This window comes from Phasianus colchicus, chromosome 1 (genome assembly GCF_987193195.1).
Source record: "Phasianus colchicus chromosome 1, bPhaCol1.hap1.1, whole genome shotgun sequence".
NCBI classification, from domain to species: Eukaryota; Metazoa; Chordata; class Aves; order Galliformes; family Phasianidae; genus Phasianus; species Phasianus colchicus.
The window spans coordinates 196,719,256-196,740,052 of NC_143436.1; the positions used below are offsets into that span (position 1 = coordinate 196,719,256).

General features: G+C 54.8%; 1 protein-coding gene across 2 annotated transcripts in view; it reads right to left on the reverse strand.

Annotated features, from left to right (window-relative positions):
* The window catches only part of ARHGEF17 (Rho guanine nucleotide exchange factor 17), a 37,619-nt gene that overhangs the window by 8,146 nt on the left and 8,676 nt on the right, over positions 1–20,797 (reverse strand). The window contains exons 1-15 of one of the 2 annotated variants that reach the window (XM_090134274.1): positions 10,649–11,199; positions 7,718–7,795; positions 5,891–6,073; positions 5,156–5,272; positions 4,621–4,713; positions 4,371–4,547; positions 3,958–4,008; positions 3,112–3,221; positions 2,885–2,970; positions 2,578–2,696; positions 2,141–2,354; positions 1,954–2,027; positions 1,633–1,826; positions 1,304–1,554; positions 65–311 (exon numbers count right to left, since the gene is read on the reverse strand). In XM_090134274.1, the coding sequence (XP_089990400.1) occupies positions 65–311; positions 1,304–1,554; positions 1,633–1,826; positions 1,954–2,027; positions 2,141–2,354; positions 2,578–2,696; positions 2,885–2,970; positions 3,112–3,221; positions 3,958–4,008; positions 4,371–4,547; positions 4,621–4,713; positions 5,156–5,272; positions 5,891–6,073; positions 7,718–7,795; positions 10,649–10,801 (2,147 nt within the window). In that variant the 5' untranslated portion in view covers positions 10,802–11,199. Of the gene's footprint in view, positions 1–64; positions 312–1,303; positions 1,555–1,632; positions 1,827–1,953; positions 2,028–2,140; positions 2,355–2,577; positions 2,697–2,884; positions 2,971–3,111; positions 3,222–3,957; positions 4,009–4,370; positions 4,548–4,620; positions 4,714–5,155; positions 5,273–5,890; positions 6,074–7,717; positions 7,796–10,648; positions 11,200–20,797 lie in introns of those variants that run through there. The other variant, XM_090134273.1, reaches the window with a different exon arrangement.

Genomic DNA, 20,797 nt, shown 5'->3' on the forward strand with positions numbered 1-20,797 from the left:
CAGGGTTGAGGCTCACGAAGGGCTGAGCTGTGTCCACGTGGGTCCTCATGTGTCGGGGACTCACCAGCCATCCTCGGTGCCCAGCCACATGGAGCTCTGGTAGGCTTCGGGGTCAAGGCTCAGCAGGTCCTCGAGGCTGCCGCGGGTGAAGGAGCCGCGGCTGGAGCGCCGTAGGGCTCGTCCATCTGTTGGGCTCTCACCACGCCGGCTCTGACCGAAGGTGGTGGCCAAGGGAAGGAAACCAGGCTCCTGCTCCTCCTCTGAGCTCGTCGTCTCTGCTGCTGCCTCTTTGCAGCTTGGGATTTCCTCATCTGTAGGGGAGAATGAGAAGGTCGTAGATATATGGAATCATTGAGGTCGGAGAAGGGCTCTGAGATCATTTCCAGTCCAAGTGTCAACCCAGCCTTGCCATGATCACAGAGTCACAGAATCACCACAATTGGAAAAGACCTCCAAGACCATCCATCCATCCATCCTGGACTTCCAGTCTGACCATCCACCTACTACCAGTATTTCCCCACTAAACCATGTCCCTCAGTACAACACCTAAATGTTTTTTGAACTCCATGATGTCTCCATCCTCGGAGGCATTCAAGGTCAGAGTGGATCAGGCTCTGGACAACCTGTTCAAGTGGTAGATTAGAGAATCACAGGATCCCTGGGGTTGGAAAAAACTGCCCGTCCAAGTGATGGGGATGAAAGCACGGGATGCTGCACAAAGCCCTTGTAGTACCCAGGGAGGACAGATGGATGCTGACCCCCAAACATGCCAGAATTTACCCTACATAGAGAACAACTTGCCACCCCAACCCCAGCATCATGGAATCTCAGCTAGGACCCTGCCCCTATCTCTTTACCCAGGGTTTCTTCAGCTTAGAAGACAAATGGGATTTGCAATGACAGCCTTCATCCAATGCAGGCCTTGCACACTTTTGCACCATCCCTGGAGGTGTTGAAGGCCAGGTAGGACTGGGGCCATGGGCAATCTGAGCTGGTGCCTGATTTAGTGGCATGGGGGCTGGAAGTAGATCTTTGCAATCCTTTCCAAGTGAAACCATTCTACGATTGTGTGGTTCTACAACAGAAGACAAGCTTCCACTCCAACCCTGTCATCACGAGATCCAAATTAGGATCTCCCTGAGTCTTTTCCCTGTGTTTCTTCAACTTAAAAGACAAATGGAAGCTCCTTTCCTATCAATTTGCAATGAACCCAAGGCAGAGTGGGGAACAATCACATGGATGATGGAGCTGCCTGCTGATTTGGGACAAAAAATTGACTTTTCCCCCCATGGGGATGACTCACTGCCGAAGCTGGAGGAGATGGTGGAGTGGCTGGCCTGGCTCTGCAGCGTGCCCGAGGGGCTGGGTGAGGACTCATCATCTGTGTCATCACTGTCAAAGGGCACCAGCTCCCGGTGTGTGCTGTCGACAGGCTCAGAGAGCTCCAGCGATGAGCCCGAGATGGAGATGTGCAGGCATTGCTGTGGCCCTGAATCCTCTGATTGTGTCGGTGCCGGCTCCGAGGATGGGCTCACCATCGGCTCCGTGCGCTCCCTGCCACGGGGACAGCCACAGCTCCAGCACTGCAACGCAGCGATGCTGGCACCATCCATGGGATGAGGGTCTCCTTACCTATAGGGTCGCTTGAGGCCAGGCACGGAGGCGATGCAGAGGATCCTGGCTGAGCAGACAGCGATGCACGCCTCGACAATGGGCTCCTTGCGGATGCTGAGCAGGCAGACCTGCCCCACGTAGCCGTCGCTGTTGCACACCCACACCTCGTGGGCATTCTCCGGGCTGCTGTGGCTGGGAGAAGCACAAGAAAACTGGAAAGGGGCAAAAAACAAGGAGAGGTCACTTGGGAAGGTCACCGGCACGGTGGCATCCCGCTGGTGAACAGGAATATACGCAAATGCACCCTCCCAAAAATGTGGGAGCAGCAGGTGGACCCACCTGCATCCCGCTTCGTGTCTTCATGATGGGAATGGCTTTGAGGAATTCGGGGTCCAGGCAGTTTTTGCTGGAAGCTGGGGAAATAAGAGAAGAGCTGAAAATTGAGGCGAAAAGGAGGCAGTTTGGGCAATACGGGGTGTGGGATGCTGAGCCCGTTTCTGTCTCCCACCCCACGTCCCAGCATTACCCAGCTTCTTCTTGGCATCCTCAAGGGCTTGCTCGAAGCCAAGCCGCGCGTCGGGGTTGGGGAACTCAAAGATGAAGGACTCAGTGCCATCGGCCTTGGCGGCGCTGAGCTCCACTTTGTTGGGGGGGAAGGCCATGCTGAAGGACAAGGACTGCTTCTCTGCCAGTTCCCGGTGGATGGCAGCCATCAGGTCCTTGATCACATCATCCAGGCTCTGGGGAGAGTGACAGCGTCAGGGTCCATGGGGAACACTGCAAGCCTCACATCCATCCCACTTCACATCCCTTGGAGGATGTCCCAACCCTCCTGTGGCTTCAGGGCTGGTGGCATCTGGGTCCTTTGAGGGCCACCAGCCCTCCCACAGGCTCTGTGTTTCAGTGAGATACCAGCTGGTCTCATGGTGGAGGTCACCCACAGGGGACCAACCGTCCCCATACCTGGTGGGGGAAGCTGAGGGTCTCTGACAGCTTGCTGACTTGGCCCAGCGTGCTGAGATCTTCGTCCAGGCGGCAGATGCTCTTCTGGATGCTCTCACGGTTGGTGGCTTGTGAGGCACCTGCATGGGGACATGCGCGTGACATTAACCCCTTCCTCCCCAGAGCTGCCCAGGGGAGGCTTCTCCCCTAATGCTTTTAGCCGGGGCGTTGTCAGCCCCAGCAATGGGATGCTTTGAATCCATCGCTGTTTGCTAGGGGTTGAGTAATGGGTTTCAGGACATGGAATTGGCATCAGGCAGTGACAGACCTTTGATGATGTCCACATCCTCCAGTGGCAGCTTCCAGAGCAGCTTGTACTTGCTGGCCGTGTCGATCACGCTGGCTGCCGTGTACCTGCAGGACAAGGGATTAGTTGAGCCACATCTCCCCCTAAGACCATCCCAGCCCATAGTAATGCCCCAAGGAGGTGGGATAACCCCAGAGAGATGCAATGGGAAAGGCAGCTGGCTGTCCCCCATGCCTGGTGGCACTCACAGGCTCATGGAGCTGCGTCGAAGGGAGCCCGACTTGCGCTTCAGTGTGGTGCACACCAGCAGGTCCGTGAAGAGGAAGAGAGAACGGTCCTTCTTCCCACCCACTGCCTTCTGCAGAGAGGCAAGAGACACAAGGGACTGCAAATGCACCCAACCCTGCCTCAGCTTCTCCATGTGCCACCCCTACAGTGGTCCTTGGGGAAGCCTACAAGAATGCCAGGACCTCTGCGGTCTCCATCTTCAGTCCCTCTGTCCATCCCTGACCCTGGGCTACTGCCAGCTCACCCCCTCTTATCTTTCCCCACACACCTGGGGACTTTTATATTGTCCTCATCCCCCCATCCATCCATCCATCCATCTGTCCGTCCGTCCGTCCATCCATCCACCCATCCATCTACCCATTCATGCTTCTATCCGTGCATACCTCCATGCATACATCCGCGCATGTGACCATAATTAATCACCCATTATTCATTCATTCTTCCATCGTCTACACATTTGTCCATTCATGTACGTGTCCATCCATCCAAGCATGCTTCCATCCATGCATGCATCCGTCAGGTCATCCATCCATTATCCATCTGTGGGTGCTTCCACCCATGAACACCTCCATTCATCTATCCATGCATGTATCCATCATCTATCATCCTTCATCCGTCCATCACTCATCCATCCATGTTTCTGTCCATCCATCATCCATCCATCTGTCCGTTCATCCATCCATTCGTGATCCCTGTTGGACACGACCCACCATCCCAACCACTGACTGCCCCGCTTGGTGCACGGTGTCACAATGCTGCCAAAGTGGATGTGCCATGGGGACAAGGGACAGAGGGCCATCTCTTACCACTTCCACCACCATCTCCTGTCGAAGGAACCTGCGGAGTGGGGCCTGGAGCTGTGGGGACAAGGAAGCTTATGAGTGGCTTTGTTTCTACTCCTGGACCCCACCAACTCTGACTTGTCACCCTGTCCCCTTCCCAAACATCCCAGCAACCCATGGAGGCAAGAATGGGGAAGGCAGGACGTGAATGAGGAAACAAGTGGCCCAACATAGGTCAATCCTCTAAAATGGCTCAATTTTGAGTGAAAGGAAAGACCCGCTCCATGTGTTTGGTGCTGGGTGCAGCTTTGATATGGGTGCTGCTCCCTTGGGTGGTTCAGCCAGGCCGAATGTCCCCTCTTGTCCCTGTGCCCTGCAGCCGGTGTCCATGTCACCCACCCCCACCCAGGACCCCATGCCAAGACCCCCATCCATACATCCTCCATCCCTTCAATGTGGGACTCGATCTCCTGCACGATGCGTGCGTTCCTCTCCACCTCCTCAGCACTCTTCATCCCCTTGTTGATCCTCTCGGCCACCTGCTTGATGTTGCGTTGGGCGTCGATGAGGAAGGGGTGGTCGGGGTGGTCCTCAGGTGTGTGCTTCAGCAGGTCCTGCCAAGGGGACACCGTGGTGTCACTCCTTCCCAGGATGGCACGGACTTCATCCCAGTGCCACACCTCCTACCTTCACCAGCAGCTCGTACCGCGGGATCCTCTGGACAGGTTTGATCATCAGGTCAGACAGAGCTTGCTTCTCCTTGTTCTCTCGCATGCTTTGCTGCAGAAAAAAAAAAAAGTTAGGTGGGACACAATGGGGACACGCCACGGCACCATCCCAGGGCATGGAGTGACACTGATTTGGGATCCAGTGACATTGCTTTGACAGCACCCAGGATGGGATGCCTCATCCATCCCTGGAGATGTTCAAGGCCAGGTTGGATGGGGCCCCGGGCAGCCTGGGCTGCTATGAAATGTGGAGGTTGGTGGTCCTGCCTGTGGCAGGGGGGTTGGAGCTTCATGATCCTTGAGGTCCCGTCCAACCCAAGCCATTCTGTGATGCTGTGATTCTATGATCTTACATAAGGCTTTCCCCAATAAAAAAAGGATGGAAAAATCCCACTTTGACTGTAGATAACCAATTTACTCCCACTAACCCCCACTGCTCCACCAGTGGCTCCCAGTAAGATGGTGACCAGCTCACGGTGGCACCCAGGACCCACCTCCAGGAACTTCATGAACGCTGGCCGTGCCTCCTTGGCGATCCTGACGGCATCCTTGGCATTGAGGAAGTTATCGATGTAGGCAGAATAGATGTTCACCAACACATCCTTGGAGAACTGGGGGAAATAGGAGGAAGTTTTTAGGAAGAAGTTTTTGAGCCAGAGGGTGGTGAGGCACTGGAACAGGTTGCCCAAGGAGGTTGTGGATGCCCCATCCTTGCAGGCATCCAAGGCCAGGCTGGATGTGGCTCTGGGCAGCCTGGTCTGCTGGTTGGCGACCTGCACACAGCAGGGGGTTGGAACTGGATGAGCATTGTGCTCCTTTGCAACCCAGGCCATTCTATCATTCTGTGATTCTATGAAATAGGAAAAATGGGATCAGCACGGGGTCGGGGCACGGCTGGAGATTGGAGAAGCTGTCCCAAGGGTTAAAATGGTGTCCATCTGGATCTGCCCAAGCTCAGCTCCCCGCCTCGATTTTTCAGCCCTGACATTTCTGCTCCCGATGCAGAAACTCCAAGCTGCAGAGCCAGCCGGCCGCCGCACCACCCCGCCGTTAAGCTAAGCAGACCAAGGGCCTGGAGATCGTCTCTCTCCATCTCCGACGTGGTTTGCCCATCCTTTCATCATCCCCCTGCTTCCTGCTCCCTGCTCGGGGCCGTGTCCGAAAAAACAAGCACGATAAAGCAAGGCTTTAGGGCTGAACCCAAAATGGGGAACAGGGTCGGGTCCTACCGACTGCACCAGGAGGTCGCCCACTTTCTGCTTCTCGTGCCAGTTCTGCACGCAGTCGTGGATCTGCTCCAGGAACTGCTCGTGGTGCTCCAGCAGCTCAGGGATTTGGTCGAAGATCTCATCCACCAAGGATGGGTCGCACAGCAGTGAGTTTTCGGGTTGTTTCAGCGGCTTCATGTAGCCCTATGGGGAAGTGTTGTGTTGGGGCACCAAGAGATTTTTTTTTTTTTTTTTTTTTTTTTCCATGTCTCCACAATGACTTTTTCAACCCATTTCATCCCAGCAGGGGGGTTCCCCCAGTGAACCCAGCCAAAGGCATGGAATGCTGGAGGAGGCGTTGACCCTACACGGCTTTGGGCACTCAGGGACTGATCAAAGGGTCTAGCTGTGCCAATTTTGGCACTCCAATCCCACAGGGACTAATCCTACCCAGTGCATCCCACAGCAGTTTGGGAAGCAGAGCAGGTTTGCTGTCATGAATCTTAGTCCCCTCTGAGTCACCCACATGGGAAATCACGGCAGCAAAACTGTGGGATCCCGAACTATCGGTTCTGGGTGGACTTTAGGGTTCCTGGGGACAGGAGGAAGGTCTTCTCAAGCCTTCTCAAGCCTTGCATCTTCCTTATCCCCATGGTATGGGGTGCTGGTGTCCTTGGGGAGGAACCATGGAGCTGAGAAAGGTAGGACAGGACCCACTTCAAGCTGCTTTGGGTGTCTCCACCTGAGCTGGTGATGGAGGTGCCTCCCATTAAGGATGGGGTTTCCCATGTTGATGATGGGGGACAAGAGCATGGAGATGGTCCCCAGCTCAGCAAACGGCAGAGCTGCCCCTGCACCACCTGGGTTGGCTGGAAGCTGCTGCTCCAGCTGGTCCCCATGACTGGGAGCCACAATCCCACAGCTGCCAGTGCATCTTTTCCTGGCTGGGGGCATTTGGAGCCCTGTGGTCCCACTAGAAGACCAACTCCCCTGGATGTGTCTCAAGGGTGACAGCTCAGCCATCAACAGCTCAGCAGAGACACCATCCAACCCAGAACTATGCAGAGCTTCCCCCAAAATCAGGGGGGGCCAGGCTCCTTTTGCCCCTCTAAGGCAACATCTGCACTGGGAGCTGCCTCAAAAGGTCCTTTCCTCCTTCAGCAGAGCACATCTGGATCTGTTGTAGGATTAGCCTCGCTGGGGGCTGATCAGGAAAGCCAAAATAGGTGTCAGGATGACAGCTGCCCAAATGCTCATCCCAGCAGATGTCAGACAGACACTGCTTTGTGGCAAGCAGATCAGACCTTATGACTTCGGGCATTTCCACCTGCAGCATCAGGGTCTGACATCCCATAGCTATGCCAGAATGGGTTAGCCTTCAAAGGGCCCATTGCCATTGTGTTTCTGAAACACCTTCACAGCCATCTGAGATGTGAGTGAGGCTGCTCTGGGCGGATGGGATTAGGCTGGGGAAAAAGTGGGACCTAAAAATCCCCTAGCCCATGGGGGGTGTTGGGGGTGTTGGAGTCCCCCAGCATGGGATGTGCACCAGCAGGGGCTCAGGAGACGCAAGGAAGAGGTTTGGGATATGCTCCCTTCTAGGTGACAGCTGATCAGGACCAGCTGCGGGGCTGCTTTATTGCTGTCCCCAATGCTGCCACCCATCTCCTCCCTGTTCCTGTGCTGATACAACACTGGAGTCTGACTCCACATCCCAGGCACAGCCACAAGGAAGGGAAGGGCACGAGGAAAGAATGGCCACAAGGAAGGGACAGCCAAGCTGTGACAGCTCCCCACGTCCCCCTGCACCAATACCTGCCCCCCCACACCCCATCCATACCCCCTTACCTGCATCAAGGTGCGCAGGGACTCCACGTAAGACTGCTCCGTGTCCAGCAGCGTCATGATGACGTGCTTCCTCATGTCCTGCACGGGTGGAGAGAGAACCCAAATGAAATCGGGGTGACTACAGGGACACCGAGACGTCCCCTCCGGTGCCGGCACGGGGGCTGTGCGCCAGAGGAGCCCGGCGTGCTTCCAGCTCCCTCTCCGCCCCGATGGAGGAATCCAGGAGGATTAGGAAGTACATGACACCGACGCCTGGTTTCCTCCACGCCCGCGTCAGGAGCTCTCACAGCCCTACATGGGTCGGTGCTGGCGGGCTCCTTCTCCCCTCTTGGCGCGGCCCCGTGCTGTGAATTCCTGACGGCACCCGGGCACCCGCGCTGGTCCCATCCAGCTCTGATGCTGTGAGCGCCGAGGAGGGGGCTCAGAGGGTTGGGGGGGATTGTGGGGTTTGGGGTTTGGGCAGATCTGGGGCTCAGAGTCCCCCCCTATAATGGGGTATGCCCCCAAGCGGAGCCTAGGCTGAAGCTCAGCCTTAGGGCACAGTGGGACAAGGGATACAAGGTGAGTGGCACCCTTAAAGTATTGGGTGCTGAAGTGCTCTAGAGGCTCTGGATTCAAAGATGCCCCGAAGGTACTGAGTAGCTGGGATGCTCCAAGGACCCTCAGTACAGAGACACCCCAAATTTTTGGATGCTGAGATGCTCCAAGCAGCCTGGGCATAGAGATACCCCAAAAGATTTGGTTGATGAGATGCTCCAAGGACCCTGAATGCAGAGACACCCCACATTTTTGATGCAGAGGCACCCCAAAAGTTTTGATACAGAGACATCCCAAAAAGATTGGTGTGTAGAGGTGCTCCAAAGGCCCTACACCCCAGAAGTTTTGGGTGCAGAGGTGGTCCAAGGACCACAGGTATGAGACACCCCGACAATTCTGGGTGCCAGAGTGCTCAGATGACCCTGGATGCAGAGACGCCCCAAAAATTTTGGGTTCCAAGGTGCTCCAAGGACCACTGGTGCAGAAACACCCCAAAGGATTTGAGTGCAGAAGTCCTCCAAAGACCCTACACCCCCAAAATTTTGGGAGTAGAAGCAATCCAAGGACCATGGGTATGAGACATCCCAACATTTCTGGGTGCCAAGATGCTCCAAGTACCCTGGATGCAGAGACACCCCAAAAGTTTTGAGTGCTGAGGTGCTCCAGATACCTTGGGGATGGAGATGCTCCAATGGCTCTGGGCACAGTGAGACCCAAAGAGCCCTGGGACCGCAGGCACCCCGAAGTCCATGCATGCAGGGACCTCCCCAAAGGCACCCCCTGCAGAGATGTGTCAACCAGATGTCCCTGGAAATGCAGAACCCCACTCTGGCCACGCACCCCCATTTCTCTTGCACCCCCACATGGTTTACAGGCTCAGCCACACCAAAATGCTGGAACACTCACTCCAAATAATGCACTTTCCCATCCACTCATCCCTGCCCACGGATGGAGCAGTGCCTCAGTTTCCTAATTGCTGTCCATGCCAAGGCTGCTTTCTCTCCACCAAAGCAACTTTCCTCCTTGCACATCCTGGACCACAACTTTCAGTGTCAGGACCGACCCTATATGGAACCAGTGCAGTGCCTGCTCCTGCACCATGCCTCAGTTTCCCCAGCATGCACACAGCTCCTTGTTCCTCCTGACCCTTTGTGGACTGCTCCCATCTTGCTTCCCCTAGAACCCGCAAACCTGACACAGCCCACCCTCACCCTGCATCAGCATGGCACTGAGATGCTCAGCAGCCCACAGATCAGGGGATGTGAGGGGCATTCCCCCAGCACTGCAACCACCTGCCCCATCTGCACACCTCCGCAGTGCAAGCAAGCATATGTGGCTGGGGTGGGGGGGGGGGGTGGCTGTGTGCAGATTCAGACCCCAGCACCCCCACAGTCCCCAGATGCTCACCACAAAGTGGAATGAGGATGGACATGTGGGATGAGGATGGAGGTAGGAGATGAAGATGGAGGTACGGGATGAAGATGGAGGCACAGACGAGAGTGAGGATGGCAGCACAGATGAAGATGGAGACATGACATCCAGATATGAGCACAGGATGAGACAGAAGTGTGGGATGAGAATCAAGGCACAGGATAAGGATGGAAGCACAGAGTGGATGTAGGTGCTGATGAGGATGAGGATGGAGGCACAGATGAGGATGAAGGAGTGGGATGAGGATGAAGGCACGGATGAAGATGGAGGCATAGATGGGGGTGGCGGCACAGATGAGGACGAGGATGGAGGAAGAGGATGAGGATGGAGGCACAGCGTGGATAGAGGTGCAGATGAGGATGAGGGTGAAGATGAAGGCACAGATGAGGGTGGAGGCACAAGATGAGAATGAGGATGGAAGAGCATATGAAGATGAGGATGGAGGCACAGCTGAGGATGGAGGCGCAGAGGAGGATGGAGATGTGGGATGAGGATGAAGGCACAAGATGAGGATGAGGATGGAGGAGTGGGATGAGGGTGAAGGCACAAGATGACAATGAGGATGAGCATGGAAGTATGGGATGAAGATGAGCATGGAGGTGTGGGATGAGGATGAGGATGGAGGTTTGGGAGGAGGATGAGGATGGAGGTTTGGGATGAGGATGGAAGTGTGGGATGAGGATGAAGGCACAGATGAGGATGAAGGCACAAGATGACTATGATGAGGATGAAGGCGCAGATGAGGATGAGGACGGAGGCACGGCTGAGGCTGCAGCCATGGATGCAGATGCAGCACGGGATGAAGATGGATGCTCGGTTGCCATGGCGACGGCGCTCCAGACCCCGCTCGGCACACGTGTCCCACCGTGACGCAGCCGTCCCCCCCTCGCCCACCCCCAGCAGTGTCCCCCCACCCAATCCCTGCTCCCATGGCGGGGAGGGGGTCCCCTTCCTCCGCGTCACCTCGGGGGCACCGCGACCCTTCTCCGGCAGCTCCTCGGCGGCCCCCCCGAGCCCGGAGGCGGCGGTGAAGGCAGCATCGATGCCGTCCCCGATGTCTCTCATGTCCTCCAGCGCGATAGTGAACTGCGCCAACGTCCTCACCATCTGCAGCATGCGGGTCCCGGGCTCGGTCCGTCCCACGCGGCCCAACGGGAAGGAGAAAAAGCTCAACCTCTCCCCCTCGGACCCCCCCCCCCCGCGCGGTTTGGTAAAGAAAAAACCGCCGCAGCGGCGCGGAGGGGGATAGAAGAGAAGGAGCTATTAATAGCCAGCCGTATAAAATGATAACACCGATAAAGCCCTCCTGCAGAGCGGCCGTAAGCTGCGTGCGTCTGCGTGTGTGCGTCCGGGGGTGCGCGTGTCCCCAGCCCCAGGAGGTGCCCACGGGCACCGGGGTGGAGAGAGATGGGAGCGGGGCTGAGCGCGGCGGTACGGCCGTGCCCACGCACGCACGGCGCAGGGCTGGGTGATGCTGCAGGGAGGGGGGCTGCGGCCATCAGCTCCTGGGAGAGGGGGATGTTTTGGGGGTGAAAGTGGTGGTTTGGAGCTGGCTGATGTGTTCCCACTTTGCTCAGCGCTGGGGGGTCACCGCGTCTCCAAATGTGTTCCCAGCGTTAGGGTTCCACATATCCTTCTCTCAAAGTGCATCCATGATTTCTAGGATCTGGTTTTTAAAAAAGGGAAACTGAGGCACGGAGCAAACCTCCCCTGTCTTGTAAGAGCTGGGGAAACTGAGGCACGGAGCAGGACCCCCCCTCCCAAAAAATCCCACTCTTTAGCACCCATATCCCTCCTCACTGTCCCAGCATCTTCTTGCAGCGCTTCCCTCCTGCTTCGTTAATGAAAATCTAATTAGCTGCTTGCCCGTTTCCCCAGCAACGGCATGCAGCAGGGCTGCACCCTACTGTTGCAGATAGGCAATTTCCTCTCAGCGCCGAGGAGGATGAGCAGCCCTCCCTGGGGTGCAACACAGAGGACAGGCAGCTCGGTGCATGTAATGCGGGCTGAATGCAGACATGCCAACAGCTTTAAACCCTCCCCATCGGTGTGATTGGGGAGGAGGGACCTGGCGTGGGCTGCATAGGGCTAATTGCATTAGGGGTAATGAGGCTCTTTGCAAAGCCCTCGTTAATGGTTCTGCAGCATCCTGCTCACCACAGGCTCAGCTTGGTTGCAATCAGGGCCAATTTGGATTGAAATCATCTGGATTGCAATCCTGGATCCATTTCTGTTGGAGTCCCAGACACACTGGGATTACAATTCTGGACCCCTCTGGGCTTCAATCCCAGACCTATTGCAGTTGATCCTGGATCCATTTGGGTTCCAATTTCAGATCCATTTCATTTGCAATCACAGATCCACTGTGTTTGCAATCCTGGACCTCTCTGGACTGCAGTCCAATCCAACTGGGTTGCAATCTTGGCCTCTTTTCATTGCAATCCCAGGGCTGCAAACCTGGGCTCATATGAATTACAGTCTTGGACTCGCTGGGTTTACAATCCTGGACACATTTCTGTTGCATTCCTGAACCTTTTTAGACTATAATCCTGCACCCAAATGGGATACAATTTTGGACCCATTTTGGCTGCAATCCTACACCTACTGAGGACGCAGTCCTGGCCTGATGGTTGCAATCCTGGAATCAACTGAGTTGGTATTTTGGACCCAAATGAGTTGCAATCTTGGGCCCATTTTAATTGCAATCCTAGGCCCACTTGGCTTGCAATCCTGGACTCCTTTGTGTTGCAAACTTGGATCAATTTCTGTTCCAAGCTCAGACCCATCTGGACTGTAATTCCAGACACACTGGGGTTGCCATCTTGGACTCATTTGGGTTGCAATATTGGACCCATTTGGGTTGTAATATTGGACTCATCTAGGTTGCAATCCTGATCTATTGGGGTTGCAATCTCAGACCCATTTTAGCTGCAATTCCAGACACAGTGGGGTGCAATCCTGAGCTCATCTGGGTTGCAAAGTTGGACTCATTTGAGCTGCAATCTTGGACCCATTGGATTGCAATCCCAGACCCACTGGGGTTGCAGTGCTTGCAATGCTGGACCTATCTGAGTTTCAATCTTCGATCTATTTGAACTGCAGTCCAGTATCCATTTCAGTTGCAATCTCAGACCCATTTTGATCACAGTTGCAGACCCATCTGGATTGCAATGCTGAACCCATTGGGATTGTAGTTCCAGACCCATTAGAACTGCAAACCCAGAACCATTGGTGTTGCAATCCCACAGTCACCGGGGGTTGCAGTGCTTAGCCCATTAGATTGCAATCCTAGACCCATTAGGGTTGCAATGCTGGACCCCATGAGATTGCAATCCCAGATCCATCTGGGCTGCAATCCTGGACCAACCAAAGTTGCAGTCCAGAACCCACTGGGGTTGCAATCCTGGATCCATTGCAAGTGCAACCTCTGCTGCAGTCCTGGACTCATCTGGGCTGCAGTGTTGGACCCATCAGGGTTGCAATCCTGGGCTCACTTCAGCTGCAACTCTGGACCCAGTTGGGTTGCAACCTTTCAGCAACCGAGGCTTCAATGTTAGACCCCTTTTGGTTTCCTTTCCAGATCCACTAGCCCCCACCATGCCCAGGGAGGAGCTTCATCCCTCTCCCTGTGCACAAGGGCATTCCCACATCCCAAAAGCAGTCCCCATTCCCATCCACCCCCATCCCTTTATTCAACCCCTTCCCACGGCGGCGCCGCAAGTGGATTCTCCAGCGTCTACTGTTAGGGTTGAGCTCCCACGGCAGCGCCCTGAGAGGTTTAAAAAGAGGGAGGAGGGATGGAAAAAAAGCTGAGTGAGGCAGCAGGGCTGAACCCTACAGCACCCAAAGCTTTTCTCACTGTTGGAAGGGGAGGAAAAGCTGACACGCCACTGCCCAGCCCGGACCCCCCTGCGCGCGGCCCGCAGCCCACAGGAAATTCCTGGGAGTGTTTGGGCCACTCGAGCAGCACAGCCTATTTTTAGGGAGGGCTAAAATATGAGCCAGCTATTTTTAGAGAGGCTCTTTGTAAACACCTTGAGACTTCCTCTCGGATGAGCTTTATTTGTAATTTCGGCGCCCAATGCCATCGATCCACAGGTTCCCCATCCCCTCAAACCCAAATCCCACCAGGAAAACTGCTGGCTTCCCCCCTTGGCTTTTCCTTTTCCTCTCCTGCAACAGCAATCCCAACCCTGGCCCTGCAGGGAGCAGAATCCCAGAGCCCAGGAGCTCTCTTAGCTGTTCTGCTCCACTGTCATGCAATGGGGCTCAAATGGGTCCACAGCTCAGAGCAATGGGGCCCTGCGAGCATCACCCCAAACCCAGCAGACACAGAAAACATTCCTTCTGGCACAGAAGAAATCCCTTTAGAGAGCACAACCTTGGCCAGCAACAGCCACGTCCCCATTGATCTCCAGGCTTTAATTCATCCCCAAAGCACCAATTTCCAAAAATTGACATAAATGCAGAGCTGGGCACCATGGTAAAGCAATGGATGCTGTGAGCTTGGGCATTGCTGGGGTCTTTACACTGCAAAATATGCAAGAAAGTCCTCCAAAATCTATTTTTTTTTTTTTTTTTAGGAGAGAGGGAGCTGCATAGAGCTGTATAGGGACTGGAAATGGTCCCCTTTTTGTCAATCTGACCTTATTCTCCCCCTAAGGCTGAGACTGTGCACCTATCAATGCATGTCACAGCCCCACTGCCAGCAGGAACTGGGACATGAAGGTGGGTGTCAGCGGTGCAGTGATCACTGCCTTTGCACCCCACTCTTTTTCAGGGGGGCAAAAAGCCCTGCTTTAGGTAAAAATCACTTGGATCATTTTTGGAGCAGGGTTTGCTGCTCTGAAGCTTGTCCTGCAGGAGGAGCAAGCTCTGCATTGAGAGATGCAACTTTCTTCCCACCCCCTCAACATGTGCCAAAATTGAAAGAATAAAATCAGGCACGCACACACAAGTTGCTTTCCTCGTTTACAGCTTGTCCCCAGCCACCAGCTCCTGACATTCTGCAAAGAACGTGGGAATTCTTGAAAGAAAAGCAAAACCAGAGCCAAGCTGTACCCATCTTAGTGTCTCTCCTCCTCCCGAGTCCCACTTTGCAAGGAACTGGTGGGAACTGGGATGGGAACTGGAATAGTAACTGGGAATTCCTATCTCCCCAGGGCAGATCCCACTAGAGGGAGCTGGGACACAACGAGAACCACTGCCTTTGGGGACAGCCCCCTGCCCTGGGGAGGAAGTAGTGCGTGGGATGCCCAACGTGCAGGTCTGGATTAACAGCTTTAATGCTTTATTTGTCCCAAAACATGGAGAAAAGGGCACAGAAAGAAGGCAGAGCCATTTCCAGCTAAATAATTGGTTTCTGGTGGCATCTCCCCGGTGCGGTAAGCTTGCTCGCGCACTGCCAGATGCCCCATTCTCTGCACACAAGGAGCCCCCATTTGGGGGCAAAACGACCCCAAATCTACAAATCTACACACCAGACAACAGAGTATTTGTTACCTTTGGGGAACTTCAACCACCACTGGGAACGTGACGCAGTCATCCCTATCCCAACCTGCACTCTGACCCCTCGCTGCTTTCCCAGCCGAGCGTTCCTTTCTCCCTGCACTTTCTCAGGATGACTCGAGGGCCAGAGGAGGGGATTCTGGAGGAAAGTTTGAGGTTAATGAAATGAGCCGTTTATAGGGCTGGCGGTTTGCAGTGATGTGACTGACGTGAAACCTAAATAGCTCAGATGATGCTATTGCGTCCAATTCCGTATTTCCTCAATTGCTTGGTTTCTGGCAGGAAAAATCACTCAGAAAAATCACGTTCCCTCCTCTTTTAACCAGAAGGTTTGATTGGAGTTCATATAGCTTTCAAGGCAAGCCCATCCACCCAGCCCAGCCCTCCGCTGGCCCTCTGCCTCGGGATGAATTTCCCACCGGCAGCGGCGGCGTGCGGCTCTTGGCTCCCTTCCCACGTTACTCGTCCCCAGTGCCCTGAAGTCTGTCTGCCTGCAAGCTGTCCCAGCGTGGCTGCCTCTGGCCTGAGGATGGAGCTGGGAACAGCCATCTTTGTGCAGCGCCCATCTCCAACATCCCTGAAACCGGCCATTTTCATCCTTGGGCACCAATCTCTGCCATCCATCGTATCGGCCACCTCCTTTCCCAGGTGCCAATTGCTACCATCCCTGGTCCTGATACATCCATCCCTTGGTGCCAACCTCCACCATTCTTGGTATTGGCCATCTCCGTTCCTGGGAATCTCCACTATCCAAGGCACTGGCCACCTCCATCTCTGGGTACCAATCTCCACCATCCATGGCACTGGCCATCTCCATGCCTGAATACCAATCTCTACCATCCCTGCTCCTGATATATCCGTCCCTGGGTGCTGATCTCCACCGTTCCTGGTATTGGCCACCTCCATTCCTGTCAATCTCCAGCATCCATGGCACTGGCCACCTCCATCTCTGGGTGCCATTCACCACCACCTCCCCAGACTGGCCTCTTCCACCCCTGGACACCAGTGTTCACCATCCTTGGGTACCAATCTCCACTGTGCCTGGTACAGATCACCTCCATTCCTGGGTACTGATCTCCACCACTCATGCATGGTGTTTTTTCCTGCCAAAAAACAGCAGAAGAGGGGCTGTGCCAAGGAAGGATGCTGGTGGCCATCCATCCATCCATCCGGCCGGCCGCTTGCTGTTCTCCCACGGGTACGGTCCATCCCAACCCCTTTCCAGAGCGTAACTTCTTTAAAGGAAATACGAGCATAAATCAGCAGTCCTGCTTCAGCTCTGCTCCGGTTACTAATAATACCCCGGTGTTTATTCTCAGCCCTCGGGATGGAGATGTTTGCTTTTGCCTCAGCTGTGCTTTTTCCCAGGCTCCGAGGAGCGCCGCTTTGGTGCTGGGATGCTCCCATGGAGAAAGCCAATGTCCAGGAGAAGGAGGAGGGATGGAGGAGGGATAGAGGAGGGATGGAGGAGGAGGGGAGGGATGGCTCAGCTCATCTTTCCCTTCTTTGACTGCTCGGCTGCGGTGATTCATCCCAGGAGGACATGGCCTGGCTGCAATTCTGCTTTTAAAGTGTGAGAAAAAAAGCCAGATTTTGGTGTTTGTTTGTTTGTTTTGTTTTTAATTAAATTAAAAAAAAAAAGGATCAGATGAAGCAATGTTTCCAGGATGTGAGGAGAGATGCCGGGCACCCCATGCCATCCCAGTGAGCAGCACTGCCAGGCACACGGCTGTGATGGGGTCAGGGGCAGGAGGGAGGCTCATTTCCCGGAGAGGCAAAAACTCATCAGCCAAGCATGCAGCGGGACAGCAGGGCTCTGCCCACGTGGTTTTAATTGAGATCAGGGCCACAGGTTGCACCAGGAGGGCTCTGTGAGGGATCTCCCTCCTCCTCCAGCAGTACCACCATCACCATTTGGACATTCCAGCACACTGTTCCATGCGGTACCCGTACTCCATCTCCAAACATGAGCATCTTCCCCACGCCATGCTCCCGCAAAGCCTGTCCCTATTCACACCCCCAGCACTCTTCCCTTGCTCACGCCGAGCCCTTACAAAATTCACTGCACCCAGAAGGTTAAGCTTGCCATGGGGGATGTGGGCTGCCAGGCCCCAGAGCAACTTTCACCAAATATGGAAAGTTGTTTTTTTTTTGCTCAAGTTTTAGTCACGCAGGCCGGAGCCTTGAGAGCACTGCTTTCCACATGCTTAGGTCAGACCACAACAGCACGGTCCTGATCCCCACTGCCACATCCAAACCACGAACCGTGCCCAGTGAGGGCTCACCCAGTCCTGGGACCACGCAAGCATCTTCCATCCTTGCCCTGGTGCAATCCCACCGGACATCCACAGGTCCTGTCCCCGTCTCTTAGTGCTGGCACATGTGGGCAGGAGGTGGTTGGGTGCCTGGGTCCTATGGGGCATGGGAGAGGAGGGGGCAAGCAAAAGTGGGGTACCCAAGAGGGTCTGGTGGCATCCAGGGGATGATGGGTACCATGAGATGATGGACACCAGGAATCCATGGGCCCCCAGAGGTCCATGGGCCCCTAGGAATCCACATGCAACTTGATGCTGACGGGCACCCAAGACCCAAAAGGCATCTAAGGCTCCATGGGAACTCCAAACCAGGGGAACAAGGAACTACAGGCACCCAAGACCTAAAGGACACCTGGGAGTTGATGACTGCCCAAGAGTTGACAGACTCCAAAAGACACATAGGAGGTCACACACACCCAGGTGGTGATGGGCACCAGGTGTCAGTGACAATAGAGGACAATAGAGGCAATCTGGTGCACCATGGCACTGTTGGGAACCTAGAAGCTGATGGAGCTGGTGACACTGAAGAGCTGACGGGAACCCAGGAGTCACCAAGGAGTTCATGGCTACACACAAGATTATAGACACCCAAGAGCCAAGAGCCAAGAGCAATCCAGGAGCCAAAGGACACCAGGAGCTGATGGACACCCAGGAGCCACCAAAGAGTCCATGAGAACCCAGGAACTAACTGACAGAGCCACCCAGAAGCTCACGGACACCAAGAGCCAAGAGGCAGCCAGGAGTCAACAGACACCAGAAACTTATGGGCACCCAGAAACCAGGAGGAGTCCAGAAGGAAAGGGGTACCAGGAGTCCCTTAGGCATGCAGGAGCTGATAGGGACCCAGGAGTCCAAGAGCACCCAGGAATCCATCAGGATCCAGGAACTGATGGACACCCAAGAGCCACCCAAGAGCTCATAGTCACCAAAGAGCCGACACCTAAGACATCCATGGACACCCATGAACCAAGAGACACCTGGGTGCCTAGGGACCACCAGGAGGTAATGGGCACCCTGGAATCCCGAGGAGATCATGCCATGCCCCTATCCCAGCCTTATGCATGGCCAGCCTGCCCTGACCATGCCCTTGGAAATGACCAGGAGAAGCCCACCCCCAGCACTGCCCACACCCTACAGCCATCCCAGCCCCACAGCAGGTCCCCTCACCCAGCATGGCCATAGCCAGGGCAGCAGGGAGTAACTGGGGGGGGGGATCACAGAAACGCCCATGGCGCATCACATCAAGGAGAGGTGACACCTTCCCCATAACATCACTGTCACACTGAGGTGAGAAAAAGGGCATTTTGGCACCTACTGACCTGCGGCGGGTGCGGGCGGCAGAGGGGTGACCCCCGTCTCTGGTGACCGAAGCTCTGAGCCATCTATATCCCATTGCAGCGGGGCTTTGGGCAACCAGAAGTGAGATGGAAAAGCAATGTTGAACGTCCCTGTGCAGCACCAGCTCCTGCGGTGCGGTCCGCTACCGATAGCGACAGGATTTCTGCCGTGGGGTCAGGATAAAACCCGTAAAAAAAGAAAGGAGAAGTATGCCAAATCAGGGCAGGCCGGCGAGTCTCCTGCTACCCCAGCTAAAAAAAGCAGGAAACCATATCCCAGGCTGGGAGATGCCAATCTTCCCATGCAAACAACTCCCTGCTTGTTTTCTTTGGAGAGTACCAGCGGGCCAGGGAACGTGCGGTCACAAATAGCAACCCTGCCGCCCTGCCAGGGAAATATTAACCAGTCCTGCTCGTGCAATGCTGATGTCCCCACGTAGGTACCACTGCCATCCTCCCATTGGGTCCCACGGGTCCTCCAGAAGGCAGTCAATGAGTGATGTCACCGTGCAGCATCTCAGATGTCCCTCCCCCCCAGCACATCCCTGCCCCGGTGCCAAGTTCTTGTGGGGTCCATTGATGGCCTCGATGGCACCATTGGAGTGGTTGGTTAATCACCTCTAGTTCCCAAAAAGGGAAGATGCAAAGCCCTTGGGGGGTCCGTTGGTAGCCTGGATGTTACCAGTGAGATGACTGGTGACATACAGACACTCCTGGTTCTCAAAAAGGGACAAGCACCAATACACAGGGGATAAGGGATATGTTAGGATGGAGTGGTGTCACCAGCCTAGTGCACTCATTGGCACCCCCAGCCCTCACATTATAGGGATTATAGGCATATTTAAGTATGGCTATCAATATAAGGCAGCTGGGGGGGGAAACAGCTCAGGGTTAGCGATGGCCACAGCCACCAGCACAGAACAACTGGTCCCAGTGGCTGGTGCGGGCAGGGACTGGGAGTCTGGGGCTGGAGCCTGAAGATGAGCAGCTCTGGACCCTCTCCTCCAGCACAGACCAACAGGAGTTTGCAAGAAGCTCGAGTTGCTGGAATATTTTTACCCAGATGCTGATTTTCGCTCTCCCTCCTATTGGCCAGCCCGCAGTTCCCAAAGACCGAAAAGCAAACACGCTATTTATAGAGAGAGTTCATTTACTGGAGCCTTTCCCTTTGAAATTCCTCACCCATCCTCGCCATGGAAACCGAGAGAGCCTGGAGAAACAGCCCCACGGGGACCAAACATCAGAGCTTTAAAAAGAGCCGCGTGGGGAGAGGGGGTGGAAGTGGCCAATGTTCCCCTCTGGACACATCCTGGCCTGGAAGAACCACGGTGCAAATCACAGCGCCCTCAGTTCAGTGGGTTTGGGCTGTGCAAGGGTGGACTTGATGCCTTCAGGATCAGATGTTGTGGAAGATGGATGCTCTGCAAGCCAAATCCGTGGGGCCAGTGGGTCTTGGAGTGGGTGCTGGAGCTGGGTGGGTGGAGATGGGTGGATGGGTGGATGGGTGGATGGATGGGTGGATGGGTGGATGGGTGGATAGGTGGATGTAAAAAAAGGTGGATGGAAATGGATGGATGGATAAGTGGATGGGTAAAGATGGAGATGGATGGATGGATGGATGGATGGATGGATGGATGGATGGATGGAGATAGGTGAATAAAAATGGAGGTGGATGGACAGATGGACAGAGAAAGATGACTGCAGAAGGATGCAGGCTTTAAAGTTTCTGCTTTCTTACAGTACTGGCAGCCTTGGGGACACATTGTTCTCTGCAGACATTTATAAGTAGTGTTCAATTTCCAGGTCCTGCTTCCTGCTGTCTTTGAGGTCTGGAAATGCAGTGGAGATGGTGCTGCTGTAAGTGATGCATGCTGGTGAATCAATTCCTCCACCTTTTTCAGTCAGTAGATTCCTACCAGTTTAATATGGGCTTTGGAAAACTGATGAGAAGG